Below are 27,593 nucleotides of genomic sequence, written 5' to 3'. Positions count from 1 at the left end.
GATACTTATAGAGAGCACAGAAAGGAGCAAAGTCTAAATGTTTACAAGTTCGGCTGATGGCTGACCTTAGAAGCAAGAGTAATATTTTAGGAGATGCATCAAGGGAAATTCAACAAAGCCACAAACAAAATAGCCTTCAACATCCATCAGAAGAATGGAGAACAGCTTCAGACAGCACTAAGAGAGCCTTTGGAGGTAAATCCAGTCTTCAGAGTCGTATAAAGCTGCTTTCATAAGAATCTCACAAATAAAAGGGAAGAGTGGACAAAATTATTTTAGAGAGAAAAAAGTTATCATAAAACTCTGCCTTTGGAGTAAGTTCTTTAAAGAGAGTCTGATCAAGCCTCTAACTGAACACTTGCTAGAAATGAGTGATTGTGCTGCTGTTCTTGGGGAAAGACAACACAAATGGTGGAAATGAGGATTGGATATGCTGAAGACACCAAAAAATGGAAACCACTTAATTGGTGAAGCCAAAAGACTGCTTATTTATGAGACTGAGTTAATACTAGTTTACAAACTCTCAAAGAAAAAAAGACAGCAAATGTACACAAAACTGACTGCAGAAGCTCAAATTATCAATGCACTTAAAAAATATCTGCATTTGAAGTTTCCATCATGGTTCAGTGGTTAACGAATCTGACTAGGAACCATGAGGTTGCGGGTTCAATCCCTGGCCTCACTCAGTGGGTAAAGGATCTGGCGTTGCCTCGAGCTGTGGTGTAGGTCGCAGACGAGGCTTGGATCTGGCGTTGCTGTGGCTGTGGTGTAGGCCAGCAGCTACAGCTCTGATTAGACCCTTAGGCTGGGAACCTTCATATGCCGCAGGTGCAGCCCTAGAAAAGACAAAAAACAAACAAACAAAAAATAAATAAGTAAATAAATAAAATTCAATTGGCAAAAAAAAAAAAAATCTGCATTAAAATCAATGCATTAAAAATCTCCAACTGAGAAAGACTTGTTGCATCCAGAAAATATCCAGGGAGAAAGGAAGAGGCAAAAACTCCAACAGAAATATCATATCCTTGCTGAACTTCATCAAGGGAAAAAAATGTTTATGCAATATCCAATTTAGAGATAATTTATTCCATTTAAGGTAGAGGAGAACTGTTTCAAACCAGCTGAAAACATCAGCGGTGCCTATGAACAGCTATAAACTTACAAAATTCACCAAAAAATTATTTCAGAAAAGCAAAAAAGAATCACGGGGTATTATCATAACCTTCTTATTCCCAGTGGATAAAATCTCACATTAGTGGAAAAAGAGCTCTGTTACATAAGAGAAAGCTCAATAACACAACAAAGCAAATGCATACATTATGCAAAAATGGAGGAAGACATTTAAAAGCCCTGAAAACTAGCCTTCCATTCCTGATTTTCTAAAAAGTGCATTTACTAGGGGTCTGAGACTTCAACCAGGGATCCTCCAGACACCAGATCCCTGAGGAAGGAGAAGCATCTGACTTTGATGGTGAGGGAATGAAAAGGTCCATGCCTGGCATCTACGTCATGCCTGGTGTCAACCCTTGGGATCCCTCCAGTCTGGCTGACTCTATCCCGGGTCAGCAGGCTTCCAGAAAGACAGAGCTGTGTAATTAAAACTGGGATCTTAATAAGAACTTTGTAAAGAGGAACTGAGTAAAAGGAATGCACAAGCCTGGGAAGAAAATATCAGGCCAGGAGGCATTAATAACAGCCTTCAAGGAGTTACCATCATGGCTCAGCAGTAACGAAACTGACTAGTATCCATGAGGATGCAGGTTTGATCCCTGGCCTGCTCAGTGGGTCAAGGAATCGGCATTTCTGTGGCTGTTGTGTAGGTCACAGACGCAGCTCGGATCCTGCGTTGCTGTGGCTGTGGTGTAGGCTAGCAGCTGCAACTCCCATTTGACCCCTAGCCACATGCCGTGGGTGTGGCCCTAAAAAAGAGGACAAAAAAATAATAACAGCCCTCCTTCATATAGCTGACATTTAAGATGGCCAAGACTTAATCCCTATCTTCAAAACATCCCAATCTAGAGTACCGTGCATGGCAATGTAAGATGCAGATACTCATTTACCAGAAGGGTGAACTTTCCAACAACTAGAATTGTCCACAAACCTGATAGACCACTACTCCCAGAAACTTATGTTCAGATTTCCCCTTACAGGCCTTCAGGCCTTCATAGACATTTAATAATTTTTTTCTTTCTCAGGAAATTAGGTAGAAATAAAGAATCATGGTTATCAGTACTTATGCTTAATAATGCATACCACTATCTTTCTCACAAAGGCAAAATTAATCATGCAACATTTTCAAAGTCTTATGAAATACCTCTCCTTAAATTATGCAAGCTTGTTATCTATTGTCTTTCTAAAAAAAGTTAGACTTACATCATACAAGGTATGGGGATCTCGATTGGCCTTCACCACTGCCAATCATTTCAAGAGAGGTTATTAAAAGGTCAAATTGGACCTGTCCTTCTCCCATGATCCATGTGTGCAGAGGCCAAATCTCCAAAAGGTGAAGGAGTTAGATCTAATCAGACATGTAAAGAACATTCTGACCAGCAGAGTCTGAAAATATTTTAGAAATATTTCAATACATCGTAATATTTATTCGAGTAGAAAATCAGTGGACAATAGAATGACCTTTCGACTAATCTCTAGGCAGAAAATTCTGTCTTATTCCACATCTGAAAAGAACTAAATGGGCCTAGCACCGAGAGGAAAACCCACTAATTATTGCTACACTTTCCTGATATCAATTCTGTAATAGCAAGCTCCCTGTCACTACTTGGTATCCAGAATTAAGTGTGTGAAAACCTATTAAAGTGATCTCTACATAGAATGATGAGTTGGACTGGATGACCTTGTCATGGTCTAAGGAATCTTCCTTTTCTTCTCTATTAGCTTATTGATTTTTCTATCTTTGGTTAGCCTACTTTCATTGGATTCTGTCTGAGCTGACTTTTACCCTAGAACCTTATATCTTCTCTCTTCAATTGTTGCTAATGTAATTCTTATGCTTTTCCCCCTTTTCTTGTCAAGCTTCAGTCTTATCTGTCAAAAGAACCAGCTCATCTGAAGAATGTAATAATTAAGAGGTCAACAATAGCCCATCACATTAATTAAACAAACATTTGGCAAAGGCAAACATGATCTCTTTAAATACACGATGAAGACATTTTCAAGTAAGTTTTGCCCAATTACTCATAAACTCTGCCACAGGGAGCTGCTTTACAATCTTTGGGCACAGCCCTTTATTCTGTGGCAGCCAAGAACAAAAACATATGTGAAGGAAAGCTCCTAAAAACAACAAAAACTTTGCTTCAGAGATAATGCCTTCTTGACTTTTTGTATATTGTTGGAGGAGGTCATTGAGAGGACATGACTCTGATTGACCTATGAGCTGGAACCAGCCAATCAGAGGCTCCTTACCTGACTCCCCATCCTTGAAATGTATGTACCACCCACCATTCCCACACTAGGAGCCATTTCAAGGACAAAGACTTAAGAGAGTAATGTGTTGCCTTAGCCTTATTTGTCCTATAATCTCTATCATGTAAAATTAAATACACAGTGATTTTTAGAAAAATATATACCACACTATAGAAGAAATAGAACCAAATTAGTGCTTTACCCCAAATTATCCGGGCTATTATTTTAACTTTCTTTTCAATACATAAATAAAGATATCATTGAGATATCTAAAAACACGTGATTAATTTATTAGGCTTTCATTTTACAGATTCAGATAAATGCAGATGTGCAGAGAAGAAGTAATCAGGCATTCGTTATTTTAGCAGCATAGTTTAATTAGAGTGCATTAGTGTATACAATTCACCTTAAACTCAATTTTGATGGGTATTAAAATTGAGGTACATAGCTATCCTAAAGTAATTTGGATGGAACCAGCTGAAACCATACTAGTAGTGCAAAGACAAGAGAAGTGAAAAACTGATTTTTTATATAGAGAATGAGACTTTTATTGTTGAAAATTATGTTTTGGAACCCAGGACAGATTTAAAAACACAGACTTTTTGTGGCAGCAATTTCCAAGACGGTGACATAGTTTCCAGAGGAAGTCTCCCCTCCTCTTCCCTCTTATTTCCACACACAAGGTACAGCCACACACGGAGCAATTTCAGAAACTGACTGAGCGACTCCTACACATCAAGCAAATGGGAAAATACCCACATGGAAAGAAGCAGGACAGGCTGAGACATTCTCACAGTAAACTCCACACCCAGCACAGTGTCATACAATCTACAGAGAACCCTCAACTCTCAGCTGTGGAAACACTGCACAAAACTTCTAACATGCAGTAAAAGCGGGAGAATTTACAGTGATAAACACTTGCATTAAAGAAAACTAAAGATCTGAAATAAACAACCTAACTTTATACCTCAAATAACTAGAAAAAGAGGAATAAACTAAGCCCAACATTACTGGAAGGAAGGAAATAATAAAGATTACTTAAGAGAGCAGAAATAAATGAAATTGAGATTAGAAAACAATAGAAAATATCAGCAAAATTAAGAGCTAGTTTTTCAAAAGATTAAAAAAAATGAATCTTTAGAGTAAGAAAAAGAGAAAAGATGAGTAAATTAAACTATAACTGAAAGAGGAGATGTTACTAACTGACACTGCAGAAATACAAAGGATCCCAAGAGACTACTATGAACAATTATGGGCCAAAAAATTGGGTAGCTTGGAAGAAATGGATAAATTCCTAGAAACATAGATCCCACCAAGAGGCAAATATGACAAAAGAGAAAATCTGAACAGACCAACGAGTAAGGAGATTTACCAATTAAAAAAAAAAAAACTCGCTAATGTAAAGCCCAAAACTAAATGGTTTCACTGCTGAATTCTACCAAATATTTAAAGAGTTTTAATTTGATAACTATACCTCAATAAGGCTGAAACAACTGTTTTATTTCTAAAATTGTATAAAATCAGTGTTCAGCTAAGTTTCTTGGTAACATTTGTTCCATTTAGAAGATGTTGAAATATTGAAATTAACCAATTTCCTGCATTCTTGTTTCTTCAATAAGTTAAGTAATAGGCTACACTCAACTAATAGCAAATAGAATTTTTAAAATATAGTTTTTATTTACAAAGTGAATAAATGGTTTCCTACCAAAAATCATTCCAATCATTTCCTAACAAGGGTATAATTTTTATCAAATCATTAGCAATTAATATCCATTAATATTAAAATACATCATAGGCTCCTGAATAATATTTTCTGAAAATTCCAGTTTTTCATTCAAGGAAAATTCTTACCATTATTCGTTGACATTAAGTGCCCATTTAAAATATTTTTTGAACTCCATACCACATTAAGAAAGAGGTGTTCACTTTGAAAGAATTTCAAAGACCAGAGAAATCAAAGAAGTTATTTATGAAGAATATAATATGATGATAATTAGTAGGTGTTAAATAGTTACCATGTTCAAGACACTAATCTCAGCCTCAATGCTTATTTTATTCTCACAAAAATGTAATGATGTAGGTACTGTTATTGCCCCATTTCAACAAAGAGGAAACTGAAGAAGGGTTAAATAATCCAGTGCCCAGACGCACAGCGAGTAAGTGGTACAGACAGACAGGAAATCCAAGATGAGAGTAGAGCCTGTACTTTTTCTTCTCCATATTTGAAAGGCTCTCTGTTAATGCTTTACTAGATTTTTATTTTAATCTTCAGAACAATTATCAAATTAAAACACTGTCTTATAAATCAGATTTTGTTTCTGCAATAGTTTACCAAACAGAAGGGACTTCCGATTCGCATCAGGAAACTGCGAATGTTTCTGGGTTTTTTTTTCCAGCTGAAATTCATCCAACAGAAGTATGATACATCAGGAACCCCTATGGATTTCTTACAGTAGATATATGTATTTACCGAGAACTAGACTTAAAAGTGCTAGATCTCAGAGGTTGCTTTGAAAATGTGAGAAAGTCATTATTTGCTGGCTCACCAGTAATTTATTTTGAATTGTTAAATTCATTGATGTGTGAACTGGTTATCACAGCTAGATAAACAGCTTATAAATCACTTTGAAGTTGGCATAAATAAATATTAATGACTCAATTTTCAAGGAATTTAAAGTCAGTTTCTCCTTCTGTCACCATCAATAAAAAAGAGAATCTCAGTTGTTTCATTTGGAAAAGAATTTACAATTTATTAGTAATAATTGATGTTTTTCAAGATAGTCACAGGACTATTTATTACATGAAATTGAATTATTTGCTTAATAAAAAAGAATGCTCTTTGAAAATCCACCAAAGAGTTTCACTGGACAAAAGTGTTAAGATTTATTTATTGGAATTCTCATCCTGGCTCAGTGGGTTAAGAACGCAACCAGTATCCATGAGAATGCGGGTTGGGCCCCTGGCCTTGCTCAGTGGATTAAGCATCCCGTGTTGCAGCAAGCTGTGGTGTAGGTTGTAGATGCAGCTTGGATCTGCCATGGCTGTGGCTGTGACATAGGCCAGCAGCTGCAACTCACATTTGACCTCTAGCCTGGGAATTTCCATATGCCGCAGGTACAGCCCTAGAAATAAAATAAAATAAAATAAATTGTAGTTATAAAACACAAGCATGATGATGATTCTAATACTTTAAGATACTAAAGTATCTTGTTTCATTGGAGTTTGCTTAGAGCTGGCCCCAAGAGAGAGAAAGAAAAATCAAGCTTCTCAGGTACCAGTCCCTACCAATATCAGAGTCTCACCTTACCCCACTTCAAATATCACTTCCCTCTTCACACAGGACAAAACAGACTCAGAGGGTTTCAGTAGCTTGTCCAGACCACAGGACTAAGGATGAGTAAAGGCAGGATTTGACAATGTGTCTAACTACAAGCCTGTGTTAGTTTAGCCTCTGGAATACAAACATAGAAAATTTTCTATGTGATAGATTTTAAGGACACAAAAAGGCCCTCTAGGCCTCAAAAATACATAATAAAAAGAACCTGAAAAATCTGTTCACTTCTAGAGGGAAGGCTGACACATTGTCCTGCCCACTATTGCTGCACATAGTGGGGCATCACCCCAGGATCTTGCTTCAGACGTGTAAGCTCCCTCATCCATGAAACCAGTGAGGTCTCTGTTGACTCTGGTCTCTTTCTTTGGTCTTAAAGCTAGACAAGGATGGGCCTTATACGCCTGTGGGCTGTAGCCCAACAATTGGCTGGGAACCAAGGAAACTCCTGTGAGCACTGAGATGTTGAGACATTAGGATGGGGGATGGGAAGTTGCCAGTGCTGTCCGCTAACACTTGGGTCCCGAAAGTTGTGGGTAAAATCCTGAGCTGGCTGTCCACTAAGATGGGGGGCCCAAAAGTTCTAGGAGTGATCTCAAAAGTTGTGGAGCAAATCCCAGGGTGGCTTGTCTGCCAGTATGTAGGTCCCGTGGTGGCAGCCTTGGATGAACAGAGGCTGCCAAGAGATCTGGAGAACAATGGCTCCTGATGTCTCTGCTATTGTACCCAAGTGAGCCATTCGTAATTGGTTAAACTGGAAGGAATTGGTATTTCTGTTCTCATGCCTTTGAGATGTAAATGATCTACCTGAATTCTCTGGGACTTTAATCTTATGTGATCTCTTAGAGTAAAGGAGAAAAAAAAAAGGGCTTTTAGGTAAACACTGTGGAAATAATTATCTGTTGAGAACGTCTATCTATAATGGTCTCTCCAGGTTTTGGTAACTTGAAACTGAAGTTGAATGAAGAGAATCCATTGCTATGATGAGTCATTTCAAATAGGATAAAATACTAGAACATTAATGGTTAAGCAAGTCTAAGTGTATCTACTTTTGTCTGCTTAAGAGAGGAAGACTAAAGCATTAAGTTTTCCAATCAGGAAATGTACAATTACTTGATTCTTGTTTTTTGCCAGAGATTAGGGTTTTCTAAGGCTAAGATTATAATCAGGCATAATTCTAGTTGCTGTAACCAAGTTTATTAACACATTGTCATTAGGTGTTTAATCCTGCCTTTTAAAGACATCTTCTATAGACAGTTATTGTTTTGCTCTGATGTTTTGCAAAAGGGCTTCATCTTCAAGAAGATTCATAGGAAGGACCTTTTGACAATAACAGATCTCTGATGAATTTCAGATCATACTCTGAATTGGGTAAGAAATTAAAGAATCCTAATGGAAAACCCGATGGCTTCATAAAAAGTTAACAAAAGGATCAGTTACGGAGTGAGCTGGTGTATATGGGTACAATTTTTTATGGGTTTTGTCTGGAATGTTACTGGTTTTTAATCTGTGATTTCCAGAGAGAGGAAAGTGAAGTGAGCTAAGATTTAACAGCAATTTGGGAAATTACATCTCTGAAAGAGTTAAAACATTCCTTTCTCCTTGACTGGTCCTTCCAGAAACTGGAGACTCCTGGGTTCTGAGCAGTCTTATCAAGTGAATGGGAAAAACTCTCTGCTGGCATGTGCAGGAGTCTCCATATTTTGGGGATCTCTAGAAGAGAGGATACCAAGGTGGAAGCTTCTGCCAGGCCTCAGCATGGCTTCCTTTCTTTCTTTTTCTTTTTTTGTTCTTTTTTTTGTTTTTAGTGGATGTAAAAATGTCTTTATTCCAATCTATGATGTAGTGGTAGACTTTGAAATATTAAAATGTTAATGCTAAGGAAAAAAACAGGCATATTATCCTAGATTTGGATAATTGATGTCTATTCTAAAAAAACACTAAATAAATATTTGTTCAACACGGATCTGTTTCCTAAATGGCCATGCATTTGTTACTTAATTTTTAAAAAAAATTTATTACAGTTGATTGACAATGTTCTGCCAACTTCCACTCCACAGCAAAGTGACTTAGTTATACATACATACACATTATTTTTCTCACATTATCCTCCATCCTGTTCCATCACAAGTGATTGGATATAGTTTCCTGTGCTATACAGCAGGATCCCATTGCCCATCCACTCCAAATACAGCAGTTTGCACCTACTAACCCCAGACTCCCAGTCCATCCCACTCCCTCTCCCTCCTCCCAGCAAACACAGTCTGTTCTCCAAGTCCATGATCTGTTTCTGTTTTGCTGATAGATTGTGCTGTATTTTAGACTCCATATATAAGTGATATCATACAGTGTCTGCCTTTCTCTTTCTGACTTACTTCATTCAGTATAAGAGTCTCTATTTCCACCCTTGTTGCTGCATTGGTGTGACTTTCTTGACCTTGAAAGGCCTCTGGGGAATTCAGTCTGACACTCCTCCTAAGGAGTTCCACCACGGCCAATATATAATCAATTGACCAGACTTTGCAAACAAATTTAGTCTTGAATTGGCTGTTTTTGGTGGAAATGAAGGTAATTTTATTGAGAACAGTATCATGTTTCAGCAGATGTTAAATTCTATTTCTCTTCATTGAGGTCTAGATTTATACAAGGTACTGTATTAGACATACTTTTGCCCTGATGTTCAGGAAGGGAAGAAAATTATCTAGTGAAGTTGTCACAGAGATAGCAACTCATGATGTGTGACACAGCTTGCTTTGAATGTGCTGCTAAAAGCAAACGTACAAGGCTTGTGTGACAACTGGGTAGACGTGATAAAATGTAAGGACTACAAAGTGTTTCCCCATTAGCATACCTCTGAGCCTGTTCATGAAGTTCAATTAATTTCCTCCAACATGGATGACGAGGCAAATATAAAGAAGGCCTAGCACCGAGGGACATGATCTGGACCTGGAGTATGAGCCAGCACCCTAGCATCAAGGGATGGATATTTTGATCATCAGTGCTTTCTGTCAAATAATTTGCAGTCGAAAGGAGAAGTGATGGAAAAATCTGCATATAGGGAGGTACAGGAAAGTCAGAAGGCTTATGCATGGTTCAGCTTAAACTTTACTGACCAAGGTAGCCTGTTTTGTGGCCTTTCAGATATGTGTTATACATCTGCCTTTGCCATGGAGGAAGAGAATGCACTTGAAAGTCAGAATGGAGCAGCAGTGGTTCAGACATCTAAGGTAAGATGAGTGGCCATTGCAGACATGATTTTATTTTTTTTTTTTTGTTTAATTTTTTTTTGTCTTTTCTAGGGCCACACCTGTGGCATATAGAGGTTCCCAGGCTAGGGGTCTAATCAGAGCTGTAGCCACCAGCCAATGCCAGAGCCACAGCAACATGCGATCCAGCCGCATCTGCGACCTACACCACAGCTCACAGCAACGTCGGATCCTTAACCCACTGAGCGAGGCCAGGAATCAAACCCACAACCTCATGGTTCCTAGTCAGATTCGTTAAACTACCGATCCATGACGGGAACTCCAGACATGATTTTAGACACATTCCTGTATCATTGAAAAGTTGAGTTTTCTGAACTGTATTACAGACAAAACCACAAGTGAGTGTGGTATTATCTCAGAATGCAATTAGTGCTTATATTTTGCTTCCCTGGGTTATGCCTGTTAGATGTCTTACGGTTCGTCCCTCATCTGAGCAGAGGAATCTCCTTGATGTCTGAGCGGCAACACCGGCTTTGCTGCAAAATGAGTCTAACTGCTGGGTCCACAGCAAGATACTATTGTCATCCTCCTCTGGACGTCCATAAAGATCGACCCAGATACTGTAACTAAGACTCTCACTATCTTCCTGTCCCGGGTCCCAATACATCAGAAGGCCCCCACTGATAAATATGAACTGACTGCCTATGAGCTCCCTGGGCTATGCCGTGTGGAATGGAATAGTCTGGCTCTGAACACGCAAGTCCAACTAGTGGCATTCACTATTTTTTTGTTTAGAAAGGCCTAATAGGTCCACTCCTAATGACACTCAACATAACTTGGGGTGACACACCTGTACTGTGACTGCTGACTCCTGGCTAGACAACTGGAATGTTTCCTTTCAAGATGGGCCCTCCCCTCCTCATGGGGCTGCCTCTAGGTTTAGGAAAACCAGGACTGGCCTTACCTTTCTTATAACTGGACAAGACACTGCTGTTCCTGACTCCCTCTCCATTGACCCAGTAAGTGTTTAGATCCAAAATTTGTCCACATCCTGGAAAGTGACTGTTCTTACCATACTAAGAATCTTACTCTTGACACACTTTGGTGGCTTCTGTCTGTATAGTGTTTGGGGTTTCTGGCTGCAGTACCCCCTACATACCTGAGGGGCCAACCACCCAAGATCATAAGGGTTGCGCATGTTATGTAGAGGTGGAGGGTATGGTCAGACCCCTCACGATGGCTATTCTCTTGCTCTCTGCACATCCCCTGCCCTCCTACTGTTTCTGAAAGTATTAACTTGTTAAGCTGCCATAATTTAAACTACATAATCATGTGCTTATAATCCACACAATTTGTGTACACAGCTAACTGTTCTTAGCAATTAGTAAACACTGAGTGGTTGCTTACCTGTTCCGCTAACTTCTGTCCATCAAGGTGAGCCTGCATCACAGCATCATTAACGAGCAAATGGAAGTTCAGGAGCACATGTTCAATGTCATAGGTTCCATGCATGGCATCTGATAGCTCTTCCAATGACCGGATGTACACGTGCCAGTGTGGGTTAAGCTCTGCCATGTGTGCCAAGCAGCCTCGGACAACATTGAGGCAGTACCCCATGCAAGGCTTACTGAGAGCCAGGCCTTGGCAGTGCGGGCAGTACTGCATCCTCAGGAGGGCTCTGCTGCACTCTTTGGTGAAGTGCAGGTGGTCTGTGGTATTGATGACTTCAATGCCCAGATTCAGCGCCTGCAGAAACGTGCGGCTGGGCAGCAGGGAGCGCCCCATCTGCCCCAAGACCCTTTGGGGAATGTTACCAAAGGGACCAATGTCCCGGCGGGCCAGCCGGATGCATTCGGAATATTCCAGAGAACTGTCCATCACACCAGGGTTAATGAGATGATTGTAGACCAGAGGGAAAAGACTGTCAAAGAATCTGTTCACAAATTCTTCAGGATTTACATCTGCACCAAATAAGTAGAGCCCAACATCAGCAAAGAACTCCTGGATGGAAGCAGCAGCCTCTAAGGCCATGTTTCTGTAGGTGTTGCAAAAAAGTATGCTGGTGTAGTTTTCTGCTTGTCTGATGAGAGTTTCAAGAGTTTCTGAAACAAAGCACAAGTAAAGGATGAAAAGGCTTAGGATTCATTATAAACTGTTCATTCATCTGCTCCAGAGAGTAAATCTGCATAATGCATCAAAACTAACCTAAGGATCTAACTGGGAAATAGCCTACTAAACCCAAGTAAGTTTCCAAGTTCAATGGCTTGTGGAAGGTGGGCATTATGCACAACCCAAGTTTTAGAGACGGGTATTTCCTAGAATCAAACATAAAAGTATAGAAATCAAAAGGAAGCTTCATGTATAGTAATTTCTTAATTTTATTCAGTCAATCATAACCCACTAATGAAAGAAAGAAAGTGTCACTAAGAAAATCATTTCCAGAGTTCTCTTCGTGGCTCAGCAGTTAACAAACCCAACTGGAATTCATGAGGATGCGAGTTCAATCCCTGGCCTCACTCAGTGGGTTAAGGATCCGGCATTGCCGTGAGCTGTGGTGTAGGTCCTAGGTGCAGCTCAGATCTCATGTGGCTATGGCTGTGGTGTAGGCCGGCAGCTGTACCTCATATTCACCCCCTAGCCTGGGAACTTGCATATGCCACAGGTGCAGCCCTAAAAAGCAGAAAAATAAATAAATAAAATCATCTCTAAACATGAGTTCATTATTGATAAGACAATGACATTAAATATTTGACTCAACACCACTGTATATAGTTTCTTTTTTTCCTTTTTTTTCCAGAATGAAAGCTAGCAGATTATAGATTAGTTAGTACCAAGAGAGGCAAAATTCCCAAAGGGAAATCTGACAATCCTCAGATCTCCTAGTATGTTCAAATTAAAAAGAAAATAAAACATTTCACAATTAAACCATCCTTAAAATTGTCAAACCTTGTTAATCAGTGGGGAAGTCATGAGTCATATTGATGAAATGGGTAAGTGTGTGACCCCTTCTCAACTGTCACTGATGTTTTTATCATCTTATCTTCAAAGACTTTACTGTGGGACACTGTATCATCTTTCTTCTGTAACGAATACTTCCAAATCAATTTCTCCACCGAAAGAACAGAGAACAGTTTATTCGCGAATTAAAAGAGGTTGTAGTAATCAGCAAGTGAAAGTTGTATTTCAAAACCATAGCTTTAGGTGGCAGGCAACCATCTTGAACATACGAGTAATTACATTTTATAATTAGCCTAAATATGATGCTGGCCAGTGTCAACATATAATTAATTATAAAATAAATCGATAAAATTATCTCCCATAACCCCAATCTCACAGTTATTTTAAATGAGGTTGTAAAAGACCACACAATAATTCAGTAATCAAACCATGGAGTATTTTATAAAAAGTGATGAAACAACAGTAGAATAAAATAAAATGATAAAAAGCAGAGTCACAGGGAGAGCTACTAATGAAGTGAAACAGTGTCATGAATATGCCATAATGTCCTAAAAACAAATAAAACCACTTTCATAAAGAACTCAGACAAAATACCACACCGTATATTCTGATACTCTTCTAAGACTGATTTCTGTTGCGTTCCAGGCTTTCGTGTGATGTGTCAAGGTGCATGTTATAAACTTAATGTCTGTGTCCCCCTTAAGACTTATGGTGAAGCTTAATTTCCAGTGTAATGGTATTTGGAAAGTGATTAGGTCATGAGGGTGGAGCTCTCATGAATGGGATTAGTGACCTTACAGAGACTCCAGAGAGCTCAGCTGCCCCCTCTTCCAGGAGGACACGGCGAGAAGATGGCCATCTGTGAAGCAAGAAGTGGGCCCTCATCAGACATGGGATCTGCTGGTACCTTGATAAATTTCTCTTGTTTATAAACCACCCAGTCTATGGTACTTGGTTACAGCAGCTGGAACTAAGACAATGCCTCTACCCTGCCTCTATCAAAGCCAACAGTTTTAAAGGCTGTTGCAAGTCTACTGCAACATCCAGCCCTCCAAACTCAAGACTGGTAACTCCGCACGACTCCTGTATTTGCCCATTTCTCTCCAGTGCCCACTAGGATATAAGCTACATACTATGTATTCTATAAAATGTGAAACAATAGAATTAGCATGGTAACTGAAGGCTTCAACTGAAATTAGATGCTCTCCCTAATTAGACAGTTAACATGAGGTTTTCCCAACTTGCCTTATCACCTGGGCTGTGGGGGGAAACTACAGATTTCCAGGTCTTTGCACTGGGGATTTCAACTCAATAGGTTTGTCTTTGTTCAAGAATCTATGTTTGACAAGCAGCCCCAGTGATTCTTTCAACCTGGCTAGTTTTTGAAACACTGCAATTGCAAGTAATTTATGACACACTCTCTGTGCAAGCATTCCACTAAGAGTCTGACCCAGAGCTGCAATCTCAGCCACCACACTGTTCTCACAGATCCATAGGCATTGAGTGTGAAAAGTAAATTAAAACTTTGTGGTTGCATTTATTCTAAGATTGCATTTTTTCTCAATAGTATAGGCTCATTTTTCTCAGCAATGTGTTTGTTTCTATGAACTGTGAGGTTGTGAATGATTTTTTTTGTTGTTTGTCTTTTTAGGGCCACACTTGTGGCAAATGGAAGTTCCCAGGTTATGGGTTGAATGAGAGCTGTGACTGCTGGCCTACACCATAGCCACAGCACACCAGATCCAAGCTGCATCCACGACCAACACCACAGTTAATGGCAATGCCGGATCTTTAACCCACTGAGCGAGGCCAGGGATTGAACTCCCAACCTTATGGATACTAGTAGGGTTCATTACTGTTAAGTCATAGCAGGAACTCCCTGCAAATCATTTTATTTACCAATAATGGTTAAGTAGCAATGTTTTCAAATTACATGGGTTTTTTTTTAAGATAAAGTAAGGTTAGAGTCAAAGAAACCCATAAATCACAGGCACTGTTACATGCTTTCCACCAGGCTTTGTTTTGTTTTTTTTTTGTTTTTTTTGTTTTTTTTGTCTTTTTAGGGCCACACTTGCAGCATATAGAGGTTCCCAAGCTAAAGTTCGAATTGGAGCTATAGCTGCCAGCCTACAGCACAGCCACAGCAGCACTGGATCTGAGCCGAGATTGAACTACACCACAGCTAATGGCAATGCCAGATCCTTGATCCAATGAGCAAGGCCAGGGATGGAAACTGCATCCCCATGGATACTAGTTTTGTTCGTTAACCGCTGAGCTACAAAGTGAACTCTTCTACCAGGCTTCTGAAGGTGAATCCTATACATGTGCTTGTGTCACAAAAACCTGCCACAGATCCCCAGGACAGTGACTGTCAAATACTATCCTAGGCAATACAAAAGTTCCATCTGATTGCTGCCAACTCTAAATGATACACACACACAATTTTTTAAAGTAAAATATAAAATGTTTCTTTATAAATTCCACTTCCATTTGATTTATAACTTACAATGACTCAGGAATATATGGAATTTAACTTTTCAGTTGCTATAACTAATAGGTTTTGCAAATTAATTTATTTTATGAAAGCAATAGCAGGAATATACTTAATATTTAGGTGCATCCATTCAAAAATAAAATGAGAACATACTTCTGAATAGTGTTATTTTTTCATAAGGCTGCTCTGCACTATTGGCAATAAATTAATTTGATTACTGTTTGAGTTAGTAATTAAAAAATAAATTTCTATAAAAATCTACAATCTTTATTTTATTTCAGAAAAATTTTCCTGATTTAGTTTTATTTTTTAAACAAAATAACTTAAAAACTGACAAAAATTAAAAACTCACTTACAGGAACACTTAAAAACTTTCCTTTGATATTGTATGCATTAAGATTTTACTTTTCATAAACACATATTGATTTTACTACCCTTGAACAAGAGATTTCATACTCTCAAATATCAATATTCTGATTAAATACTGAATATCACAACAAAAAGTGGCTTTTAAAAACTTTTTCTATAATAGTTTTCACTATGCTATTAACTCCTCATAATACAATGACTTTTCTTTCAATTTGTGTTAAATCTGATACTGACATATTCCAATTAATTGAATTTCCTAAACACATGTTAGGCATGTATTTTTTAACATGTCTATTTGCAATCCTAAACAGTTCTTAAATTCAATCAATGGTGAAAACTGTAAACAGTTGTTCTCTATACATTTGATTCTTTAATGCTTATGAATAAACATACTTTCATGAATCTTTGGACCCAAAAACTTCATAAATTTTAAAATATAATCACCTATGAGAAACTGCACAGCCTAAAAGCCAACCAGTTGGACAATTTGGTTAGTAATTTTTTTTTCTGAAAAGGTAAAAATCAGAAATTGGGCTTACTAAAATTCGTTGTCAGTATTAAATCTGATGTTGCAAAACTATCACTTTGTTTTCCTACCATGTTTACCATGAAGTTGAGTGTTTCCATTTTACAGAATTAATGTATGATTTTAGCAAGATTTTAAAATTGTCAAAAGAATGGTCAAATGAACAAAATATTTTACAGCTCTTAAAAAAGAATAACTGACATAAAATCAGTGTTTATAAATCCAAAGTAGGTTTGGTGCTGAATAATTCATCATATCTTCTTATTAAAGAGAAACTATACAGTTGGTTTGATTGCAAGGTTTCTTTGTTTTGGGGGTTTTGTTTTTGTTGTTATTTTTACAGACACGTATTAAGCATATGGAAGTTCCCAGGCCAGGGGTTTAATAGGAGCTGCAGGTGTGGCCTATGCCACAGCCAGGGCAATACCAGATCCAAGCCATGCAAACTATGTCACAGCTTGCAGCAAAGCCAGATCCTTAACTCACTGAGTGAGGCCAGGAATCGAACACTGATCCTCTCAGAGACAACATGAGGTCCTTAAATTGATAAGCTACAATGGGAGCTGCTGATTACAAAATTTTAATAAATAAAAAAAATCCCTTACCAAAGCTGTACACATAATAGCTTTTTTTATTGATGTGCCAAAAATTGTAATGTATATTTAGAAAAAATATTTGCTACGTTTGCCTAAAAATTTTAAGAAATAGACTAGAAAAAAATAAACTTTTGTTGTGTTTTTCCATTGAAAAATTCACTAAGCTCTTCTCTTTAGTAATATCAGATCAAGTCTATCAAGGCAGGAAACTTTCAGCTATCCTTTTAATGCCTAGGAGTGGTAGATTGAATAAAAAGCAGCAATCTAATTACTGATTAAATAAAAACATAATTTCTCCCAGCTTTATGAGGAAATTAATTTACGTATTATTTCATTAAGTAGAAAGTGGAGTTGGTATACATGAAGTTTATCTGCATCTACTTCAATTTTCAACATTAACTTTCTGTGAAGATTTAATAACAAAACACCTAGGACTAGAAACTTTATATCAACTTTTTTCAGCCCACTTACATTAGAGACATTTTATTATAGGTACAAATGACTACTGACACTTAAAGCAAGGACTTAAATAGACTGGTAGAGAAAAAATTATATGATATTTATTTAATATTAAATTTAGCAAATGGCAAAATCAGTGAAGACCTACATGCAGGTAGGTTTTGGCAATGGGAGAAACAATATTTATGGAGCTTTTATTGCTTTAAAGCTCAAGTTGTTTTCAGAACTAATGATCTTGAAATAACTGCTATAATAACCTCCCCAGCATGACATGAACCAACATTTTATGACTCTTTTCATTTTTTTAATCATTTTCCATATATGACCATTTTAAGATACAAAATTTGAAGAACTTATCACAATTTAAGGCCACAGACCTCCTCAAACATAGCAATGAAAAAGATGAAGAAAGATTAAATCATGGATAATCAGATGACTTTACAATGTATATCTGGGTTGAAGAGAAATTTTTAGAATTCATTTACATATTTATGCATTACAATTCTCAAGTCACAGATTTTGTTACTGAAACAGATAATTCATTTCTATCCTGCTACATTAAAGCTAGTTTGTGCCAAAAACTATGTACCCCTCTGAACTGAATTATAGATAGATGAATAGATCGCTAGATCATTTAAAGAGCAATTCCTCAACCGGTTTTTCATCACACACATACATTACAATGAATTATAATTTCTTGGGTTTTTTTTTAACAAAAATGCCTTCCAGTGATTTTAATACAATCACATTTCCTAATTCATTTAATTATCAAAAAATCATTATAGCCACTCTGAAGACATAATATTTCTCCAGTCTGTGTTCCCACTGAGTTCATCCCTATGTAAGGTGCATATTTCTTCAACCTTTTCATATAGTAAAATATCTAACAAAAGTTTTCAAGAATATTAATTTAATGACATTTTTAATGTTATGTGGTATGATTTGTAATATTATTCTTCAGAGATTAGTCATCCACACAAAGAAATAGTGAGTGAGATATTAATCTTATCACCAAGAATTAATGTATTGGTAATTAATTTGGTATCCAATGATAACCACTACATGGAAAGATGCGTTCTCAACTTTTCTCCTTCTCTATTTCCCTCCCCATTAATTTGGTCATCATGGTGACTCATATTTATTTCTAATATCATTTCATAATCATTTATTTTCTGAAAGTCAATTTGATGACTTTAGAAAGAATTTAAACTCCATTAAGCACTTATGTAACCAATAAAATCAGTACAGGAACAATTCACTATAGATTGTTTCATAAATTATGTGGGCTGAAGATTTTAAATCAAGTCTGCTAAGAATCTTTAAAATAAATCCAGAAACACAATCTAGAAACATAAAACAGTCATATAAGACAGTATCTCATTCACTATCTGTATGATCTTCAATTTTTATACAGAACAAAAAATCGTTACCTGTTACTGATGGTTCCTCTTCCTCTTTTGCTTGGTTTTTTTGATTAATTTTATAATCTAACACAATGGTCTTCTTTACCTAAAGAAACAAAAACCTCTATGCTACTCTACCTCACAATATCTACCCTCATTTTCTTTTTAGTATTTCAAGAAAATGAGATGTTCTGTATTTTCAGCTTATTCTGGCACATTCCTATCCTAACCATTAGGATATATGGTCTCTTTTTAAACAGGTTGAAAGTCTATTTAAATTAGTTACAAATGGGATACTTAATTCATCTTTAGGCTCAAAACAAAACAAAATAAAACCAAACTTTATTTATACACCTGAATAAAATGCAAAAATTTCTCTTTTACTTTAGTATGCTGAGCCATTATGTGGGATAATCCAAATTAGCTACTGTAATTATACCTATTTGGGGAAATTAACTAGTACTATTAGCCAATAATATTACTATTACTATAGCAAAAATAAATGAAGAAGAAGCCCACATGTGTTATGTTGGAGTCCAATAAGCTGAGAAGTTCTAATACTTGCAATTATTTTTCTTTTTGGCCACACCCATGGCATGAGGTAGTCCCCAGACCAGGGCTTGAACCTGGCAATGCCAAATCCTTAACCCACTACACCAAAAGGGAACTCCTAATACTTGTAATTATTAACTGAAAAGTGCATCCTTATCTCTGAAAAAGATACCATGTAAGATCTTTATCACCAAACACATGTGGCAAAGGAAATAAAACCTCTTTGCTCTTTTACTACATCCAACCCTCAAAAAAATTATATTTGAAGACACTGGGTAAAAAGAACATGCACCAGGATTTAGTAAGAACAAGCAAGTCAAGTTGCATTCAGAGATACAGGTTGAGGAAATAGAGATTATTGCTGGTGCTGATCTGTACATCCCATTAGGGAAGGGTGGACGGTTTGGGCAGCCAGGGGTAGCTGGCTGGGTGAGATTAGGGCATGTCCTGAGCCACTGACATCGTTCCGTATCTCTAGCAACCTCTGCCCAACAAAACACAACGCTCTCTCAATACTCACACTCCCCTCCATTACTCTAGCCCCTAAACCTGGCGATACCAATTCTCTTACATTCTCTGTGGGTAATTATCATTTCTTTCACTCATTCCTCTAAAGCCTAGGCCAGATTTTTCAAAGTCATGGTTCCTGTTCCATATTACCGCTATCAAAATATAACACCACGTTTACAATATCAAATGAAACTCCCAAGCCGATGACTCTCAAATTTGCTTACGTTGCTCAGTTATTCCCAAAGACTTGATTCTCAGGATCCGTTCCATTCTTACAAGTTATTGAAAAATCTGTAGTGCTATCATCTTGGACGGTGCATTAACAGATATATATTATTTGTAAAATAAAAATTGATCATTATTTTACAATTTTTTATTAAATACACTTAAAATAATGACAAACTTACTATGTTAAAATACATTATATATTTTGTAAAAAAAAAAAAAAATCTGCATTTTCCAGAACAAAAAAAAATGTTAGTGTGAAGAGTGGCATTCTTTTGTATGAGTGCAAATTTCATTAGTATCTGGCTTAATAATCAAAAAGATCTGGATTCTCATATCTGCTTCTGAGTTGAATCTGTGACAACATGTTGTTTTGGTTGAGCTATACAAAGAATATCCAGCCACATACATATTTACAACCACCAAAGGAAGGTATATTTAATTGTCTTTCTAGATAATTGTTAACATTCTTCTTTGATATCACACGAAAACTTGACAAGTACTTAACTGCAGTGTCCCATTGGTCTATATTTCACTATAAATGGTTTGGTTATCCATGCATGATTTTGTAACTCATGCAGTGACATTTGAAATATATTGGTTCATGTATTATTCAGATTTTTCCAATGCTGAAACATGTCATTGTTTCTGTATTAAGAACCATGCAAGTTTATGGTAATGGCTCTAAGTTTTCTAAGAGTCCAATTTTCTCTTGAAAGGTCAACTGTTACCATTAGAAATAAACACTGTAAGTTGTTTTTCTTGAAGTTGCAGGCTCATCTTGGTCAACTTTAAGAAAATATTTGCCAAACACCCAAGTCAATCATCATAGTTTATCTGTCAGTCATTATATTTCATTGAAAAAAAGATATTCAGGAAAGAGTCATTAGTTCTGCTTAGAATTCAAACAATTGCATAAGTGCCTTTCAAAACAGCCATTGTAATTCAGTATGCAGAAGCTATATTTAACATATTCTCATATCTTGCAAGATATGGAATATTTATATAATTGAAGGTTGACATTTAACAAAATTAATAATTTTTACTGCTTCATCAGGACATTCTTCAGTTAAACTGGATTTTTTTTTTTCCTGTGAGTTTGTAGATGTAAAGAACACAATAACTACAAGTACAGTTTGGTGGCATGAACTTAATTTGTTCTAAAGCTCCAGAAGTGTTGCTCACTAGTATATTTGTGCTATCAGTGCAAAAGCCAGTAGAGAGAAATAGGCAAAGCAAGTCTAAGCACTATGAAAATTGTTATGATCTCCTATACATCCTGAAAAGACCTTAGGAACACCAGATGACTTGGAGAATTGTTCCTGAAACAAAATTTTCCTACCTAGAGATAGATTTTTCAATGCCCAGCATCAACCTGGATCTCTTTTTGCCTACTATTCCCATCTACTTTTCTCAGCATCTTTCTAACTTTCTTATTTCATATATTAGGATTAGCCTTCTAAGCATCCAGCCTCAAGGTCCTGGGACTTTTATTTCCTATTTCATCCTGCCTTTCATCTACTTATTTAAACACAATATTCCCTCAAGTACCAAGTCCAAATCTCATAGATCTGAGCCAATCAAGACAACTTTATTTACACTGCAAGGTCTCCAAAACATGCCTAAAAGGATATCCAGGAGCTAGAAAACCCATAAGAAGCCTGTGGCATTATAAATTAAAATGGATTAATTGGATTTATAGTCCTTCTAACTATGTAATTATACTAACCTCAATCTTTCCTTTTAAAGCCAGCTCTATACAATCCACAAATGCCCAAACATAAATGATCTGCAGCTAATACTGCTTGTATCCTCTAAATAGCTATGGTGGTTCAATTTACTTTGTCATCATATTTAATTATATTTATTTATCTCATTATGTCAAATCACTGCAGGTCATTGATCGTACTTAATTAGTCTAAGAAATATCTTTTTTTTTTTCTTTTTTCTTTCTGTCTTTGCAGGGCTGCACCCATGGCATATGGACGTAACCAGCCTAGGAGTCGAATTGGAGCTATAGCCGCTGGCCTATACCACAGCCACAGCAACACAGGATCCGAGCCATGTCTGCGACCTACACCACAGCTCGTGGCAACGCCTGATCCTTAACTTACTGAGGAAGGCCAGGGATCGAACCCAGGTCCTCATGAATACTAGTTGGGTTCATTACTGCTGAGCAACGACAGGAACTCTTTAAGAAATGTCTTTAATTTATATCCACTTCTAGAAAATTTTGGTGGATTTTTTTCCCCCAAATAGTGAAGAACAAATGTATATCTTAGAGCCTTAGATCTTCCCCATTTTATGGTTCCTGGGATATAGTGTTAAAAATACACTTGTTTGGAGTTCCCCTTGTGGCTCAGTGGTTAAGGAATCTGACTAGGAACCACGAGGTTACGGGTTTGATCCCTGGCCTTGCTCAGTGGGTTGAGGATCCGGCATTGCCGTGAGCTGTGGTGTAGGTTGCAGACGCTGCTTGGATCCCGTGTTGCTGTGTCTCTGGTGTAGGCCGGCAGCTGCAGCTCCGACTGGACCCCTAGCCTGGGAACCTTCATATGCTGCGGGTGCAGTCCTAAAAAAAAAAAAAAAAGGACAAAAGACAAAAAAACAAAAACAAACAAAAAAACCCCACTTGTTTGTTTCTATTAGCTTGAGGGTAATGGCTAAGGAATCTCATTGAGCAAAGCAAGGATAGTCATTATATAAATTCATACTAAAATATTGATGAGTTCTAGTTATCTTATATTCTAATATATACAAACAAATAAAAGAGAAAAAAAAGTTTTAATTTCATTCTGGAATCTCCTGATTTTACAATATGCTAGCCATTGTCCTCCAGATCTGCTGGATGATGTTGCCAAGTGTCATGTTTGAGTTCTTCCTATAGTTATAGGCCAGCAAAGAGAAAGAAATGGATTGAAAGTATTCACTCCAAAGTTACATGCAGTTTAATAAATACACTGTTTCTATCTTGACAAGAGAGTAACTCCCTCAGAAGGTAGGCAATCTTTTAGACCATTACATTCTTTCCAAATAGCAGGAGGAAAAATTGCAATACTTTCTGATAACTGAAATGAGTTATAAAGCACAGAATCAATCAGACTGAGAAGAGTCCATTTTGCTGCAACATCGGTTCCTGCTTTCATAGATGTTATCAGAAAATATTCCAAGAGTAACATAGTCAAAAGCAGAAAGCATAGGATGTAACAATTATGTGATTTAGCCATAGGATGCTGGAAGACATTTATAAATAGGCTGGAAATCTAGTTTTTAAAAAAATTGTGCTTCCAAAGATATCTTTAAAATTCTAAAATTTAAATAATTACGACTTCAAAGATATAACCTTAGAAATAATATGGATTTTCTTTACGAAAATCTACAAAATCCGCCCCTCTCAAATTTGTTAAATACAGTTAGAAAAGCTTATTGCTACAATTTTACCAAACAAGGTCAAAGTGTTTGGAATATCAGTGCATAAAGAATGTAAAAAGAAAAATGGGATGGATGGACTAAAATTCATCTTCCAAATGCCATATAATCAACTTAGGGACTTGAGGCTCTCATCTATTAAGAATAAATAAACACACAGTCCTGTCGTGGCACAGCAGAAATGAATCTGAGTAGGAACCATAAGGTTGCAGGTTCGATCCCTGGCCTTGCTCAGTGGGTTAAGGATCCGGCATTGCCATGAGCTGTGAGGTAGGTTACAGAGGTGGCTCCCATCCTGCATTGCTGTCGCTGTGGCATAGGCCGGCAGCTGTAGTTCCGATTGGACCCCTAGCCTGGGAACCTCCATATGCCTCGGGTGTGGCCCTAAAAAGCAAATAAATAAATAAATAAATAAATAAATAAATAAATAAATAAATAAATAAATAAATAAAATTAAGCCCTTCAGATAAAGAAGTGCTAGAACCGGAGTTCCCGTCGTGGCGCAGTGGTTAACGAATCCGACTAGGAACCATGAGGTTGCGGGTTTGGTCCCTGCCCTTGCTCAGTGGGTTAACGATCCGGTGTTGCCGTGAGCTGTGGTGTAGGTTGCAGACGCGGCGCGGATCCCGCGTTGCTGTGGCTCTGGTGTAGGCCAATGGCTACAGCTCCGACTGGACCCCTAGCCTGGGAACCTCCATATGCCGCGGGAGCGGCCCAAGAAATAGCAAAAAGACAAAAAAAAAAAAAAAAAAGAAGTGCTAGAACCTTTCACATATCCCACTGTCATGTTCAGTTCAGTCAAAATATAGTATTCTTGTAGTTAATGCATCAAATGCCATAAAGCTGGAGATAAAAATTTACGTCATTTTTTTCCCTTTCATTTGCTTTATTGGAAATTGATTTTAGCTTCTGTGTGGAGGTCTAGCTGTACATTTGAAAATCATTGAAACATACTATTTAGGAAGGTCCTAATCAACGTTGCCCTTAATAGAACAATGGAGTCACATTTTTTCTGTATTGCACTCATCTTTATAAATTCCAGTCTATTTTATCATTTTCAATCTATTACCCATGTTGCTTCTTAGGCCTTTGTACAAGGGACCCCCATGCAATCATCAGCATTCTTTACTGCAGCCGATTTTCTGCTTTGTTCACGTCATACTCTACTCTTGTCACTGTGGCACTCCATTCTGTTTTCTGTGTTCAATTTTATTCACATTCCACTTCCACACACACAAGCTGTTCCCTGCCCATCTACAGTGGCGTGTGTTAGACAAATACACAGATTGTGTTCTTGATTCCGTCAACAGCCTTAAAGAGTACTGCTCCCTCCTAGACTTCGTGAGGTTTAGGGCCAGCGTCCTCACTACTCTAACCAGACCGCAGAATAGCTTCACAAAATACCCATTAATGCTGGCCTGGAAGTTTAAATAAAGCCACATTTTCCCCACATATAATTTGTGGCACAGCATTTGCAAAAGGCTCATTATAGTTAAGAAAATCGTTCGTTATCCTCCAAGCACAAAGCCTGTTTTAATGTTTCAGCGGGAGTAAATTATCCAGACAGGATTTATTGTGCATGAGGGAGGGAATAAAAGGAAAAAAAAAAAAAGCACTTGGTAAAGTTTTATCGATGATAATTTAGTAGACACTTCACTTATATAATTTCATCTAGTTAAACTACTCTAAGTTGCTACCCAGGGTACCGTACAGCTTTCAAGCGATATAAAAACTTAATTTTTTCATTATGTTTCTAAATACACATACAATATACTCCACAGTATACTGGTCTGCAGTGCCAGATATAATCTAGCATTTTGCAGCATTAAGTTAGCCAAAGGCTCCCTCTTCCTATAGCAGAGTTTCCTACACTCTAACAAACACAAAATTCTCTTCTAAGATATTTAGATTTAGTACGTTGAGATAGAGTCCAGATATCTGGGCTTCTAACAGGCATTGTAAAATGTGGCCTTGGTGTTTCTAAAAGTTTAAACCTTGCAGTGGGATGTACAATGTTCTTTTTGCATGGAGCCTAAGCTATTTTCCACTCTCATCTTGGCCACTCACCTCCCTCTCCTCTCCTCCCTCCAACCCACTTTTGCGTTCAACACACACAAAGTTGATGCTCAAAACACGAAGATGTGATGCTGTTTTGCTCTTCCAAGCCTTCACATATTCCCTTTTCTCCTCCATCCTTTTATCCCTGGAGCAATTGCACTCATCCTCCAAAGCAAACGCATCTTTTTTTGTTTGTTTTTTAATGGCTGCAGCCGAGGCATATGGAAGTTTCACGGCCAGGGGTTGACTTGAGCTGTGGCTGCAACCTCCACCACAGCTGCAGCAACACTGGATCTTTTAACCCACTGCAATGGCAGGGGATCAAACCTGTGCCTCCATAAAGATCCAAGTCACTGCAGTCAGATTCTTAACCCACAAAACCACAGGGGAACTCCAGCACATAGCATCTTATGCATTCATTTTCCTGACCCAATCAGGCTGCTAGCTGTATATTCTACTGTTATATCATGGTATACATATCACTTTGTACATGATACATAATAGGCTATTTTCTCATTATGTGTTTATATTCCTATGTGACCTACTATGTCTACAGTTTGTGAGGTCAAGGACCAGTCTTTGATCATCACATACTTCTGAGCACCAGGCCTGAAGCATAATAGGTACATAAAAATTGTTTATTGAGGAAAAATTAAATGTTACTAAGGTGGCCCTCTCTCCAGTATAGCCAACTACTCTAAACTCTTAGTTCCTGTCTTAAGTATGAGAACAGTGAATTTAAGGTGTCAAAGGTATATATTATGGTTTCTTTGTTAAATCATTCTGCTTACTGCAAAGTTAATTATGTTTAATTTGTTTAAGGAGACACCTAGTGCTTTATTCCATTTGGCTTCTCCTATGCCCAGGAGTATTTTTTTCCTACCTAACTTAATTTTTTTCATCTAATAAAAATAGTCCCTGGGAAAAAATTTAAAAGTCATCGATTGTTCTGATTCACCATTGGGGTGTTCAGAGCTGTTGGGATAGTAAAAACAACATTATGGTGTTTTTGATTATGAAGGGCAAGTTTCCCCGGATTAGTCTAGATGGAAAAAAAGTAAAATAAGTATTAGAAAATTTTCTGAAAAAGAAAGGGGGGGGGTAGAAATTTGGAGTGGTCCCTACCTGCTCCAGCTTGGAAGCAATATGTGAATAGAAGTGATTCTGGCAAAATAGCAGGATGGGTAGGAAAGGACTTGGTAATAGGAGTTTCCAGTGTGGCTAAGCGGGTTAAGAACCTGACAAGTATCCATGAGGATTCAGGTTTGATCTCTGGCCTCACTCAATGGGTTCAGGATCTGGCATTTCTGCAAGCTGCAGTGTAGGTTCCAGATGTGGCTCTGATCCCACCTTGTGGTGGCTGTGGCATAGGCCTGCAGCTGCAGTTCTGTTTTGGCCCCTAGCCTGGGACCATCCACATGCCACAGGTGTGTCCATAAAAAGAAAAAGAAAGGAAGAAAAAAAAAAGGAGGAAGGAGGCAAGTGTCAAGATGCCAGCAGGACTTGGTGCCCGGAACCAGAAGCAGAAATATGAACATGAATTCACTGGGGAAACTTAAAAATAGTGAGGTGCACCTTGAGTTTACCAGTAGAAATTGTATAAGGATTTAATACATTTTATCTGGATATTAAAAGAAAATGTGAGCCCGGAAGGCTGAAGCACCCATCCTCTCCAACTTCCGCATCCATGCGGTTGTGTGAAACTCACCATCTACCCTCCACAGCCGTTAGCTTGGTTCCATTTCTCCGTTTGCCACTGACTATCTGGACTTTGGAGGAGTTATTGACCTTTCTGTGTCCCTGTTTCCATCTTTTTTTCTTTTTTTAGGGGCACACCCATGGCATATGGAAGTTCCCAGGCTGGGGGTCAAATCAGAGCTGTAGCTGCCTGCCTACACCACAGCCACAGCAACGCGGCATCTGAGCTGGGTCTGTGACCTACTCCACAGCTCACAGCAATGCTGGATCCTTAACCCACTGAGCAAGGCCAGGGATTGAACCCGCATCCTCATGGATGCTAGTCAGGTTCATTACCGACGAGCCACAATGGGAACTTC

At 37.8% G+C, this 27,593-nt stretch overlaps 1 protein-coding gene across 1 annotated transcript in view; it reads right to left on the bottom strand.

Annotated features, from left to right (window-relative positions):
• Positions 1–27,593, bottom strand: part of GPC5 (glypican 5) — a 1,373,090-nt gene that overhangs the window by 1,103,133 nt on the left and 242,364 nt on the right. The window contains exon 3 of the mRNA XM_047756327.1: positions 11,365–12,059. Within this exon, the coding sequence (XP_047612283.1) occupies positions 11,365–12,059 (695 nt within the window). The remainder of the gene's footprint in view (positions 1–11,364; positions 12,060–27,593) is intronic.

Source organism: Phacochoerus africanus, chromosome 13 (genome assembly GCF_016906955.1).
Source record: "Phacochoerus africanus isolate WHEZ1 chromosome 13, ROS_Pafr_v1, whole genome shotgun sequence".
In the NCBI taxonomy this organism is placed as follows: domain Eukaryota; kingdom Metazoa; phylum Chordata; class Mammalia; order Artiodactyla; family Suidae; genus Phacochoerus; species Phacochoerus africanus.
Note: the sequence above shows the minus strand (reverse complement) of the source record. Positions and strands in the feature narration are given on the sequence as shown.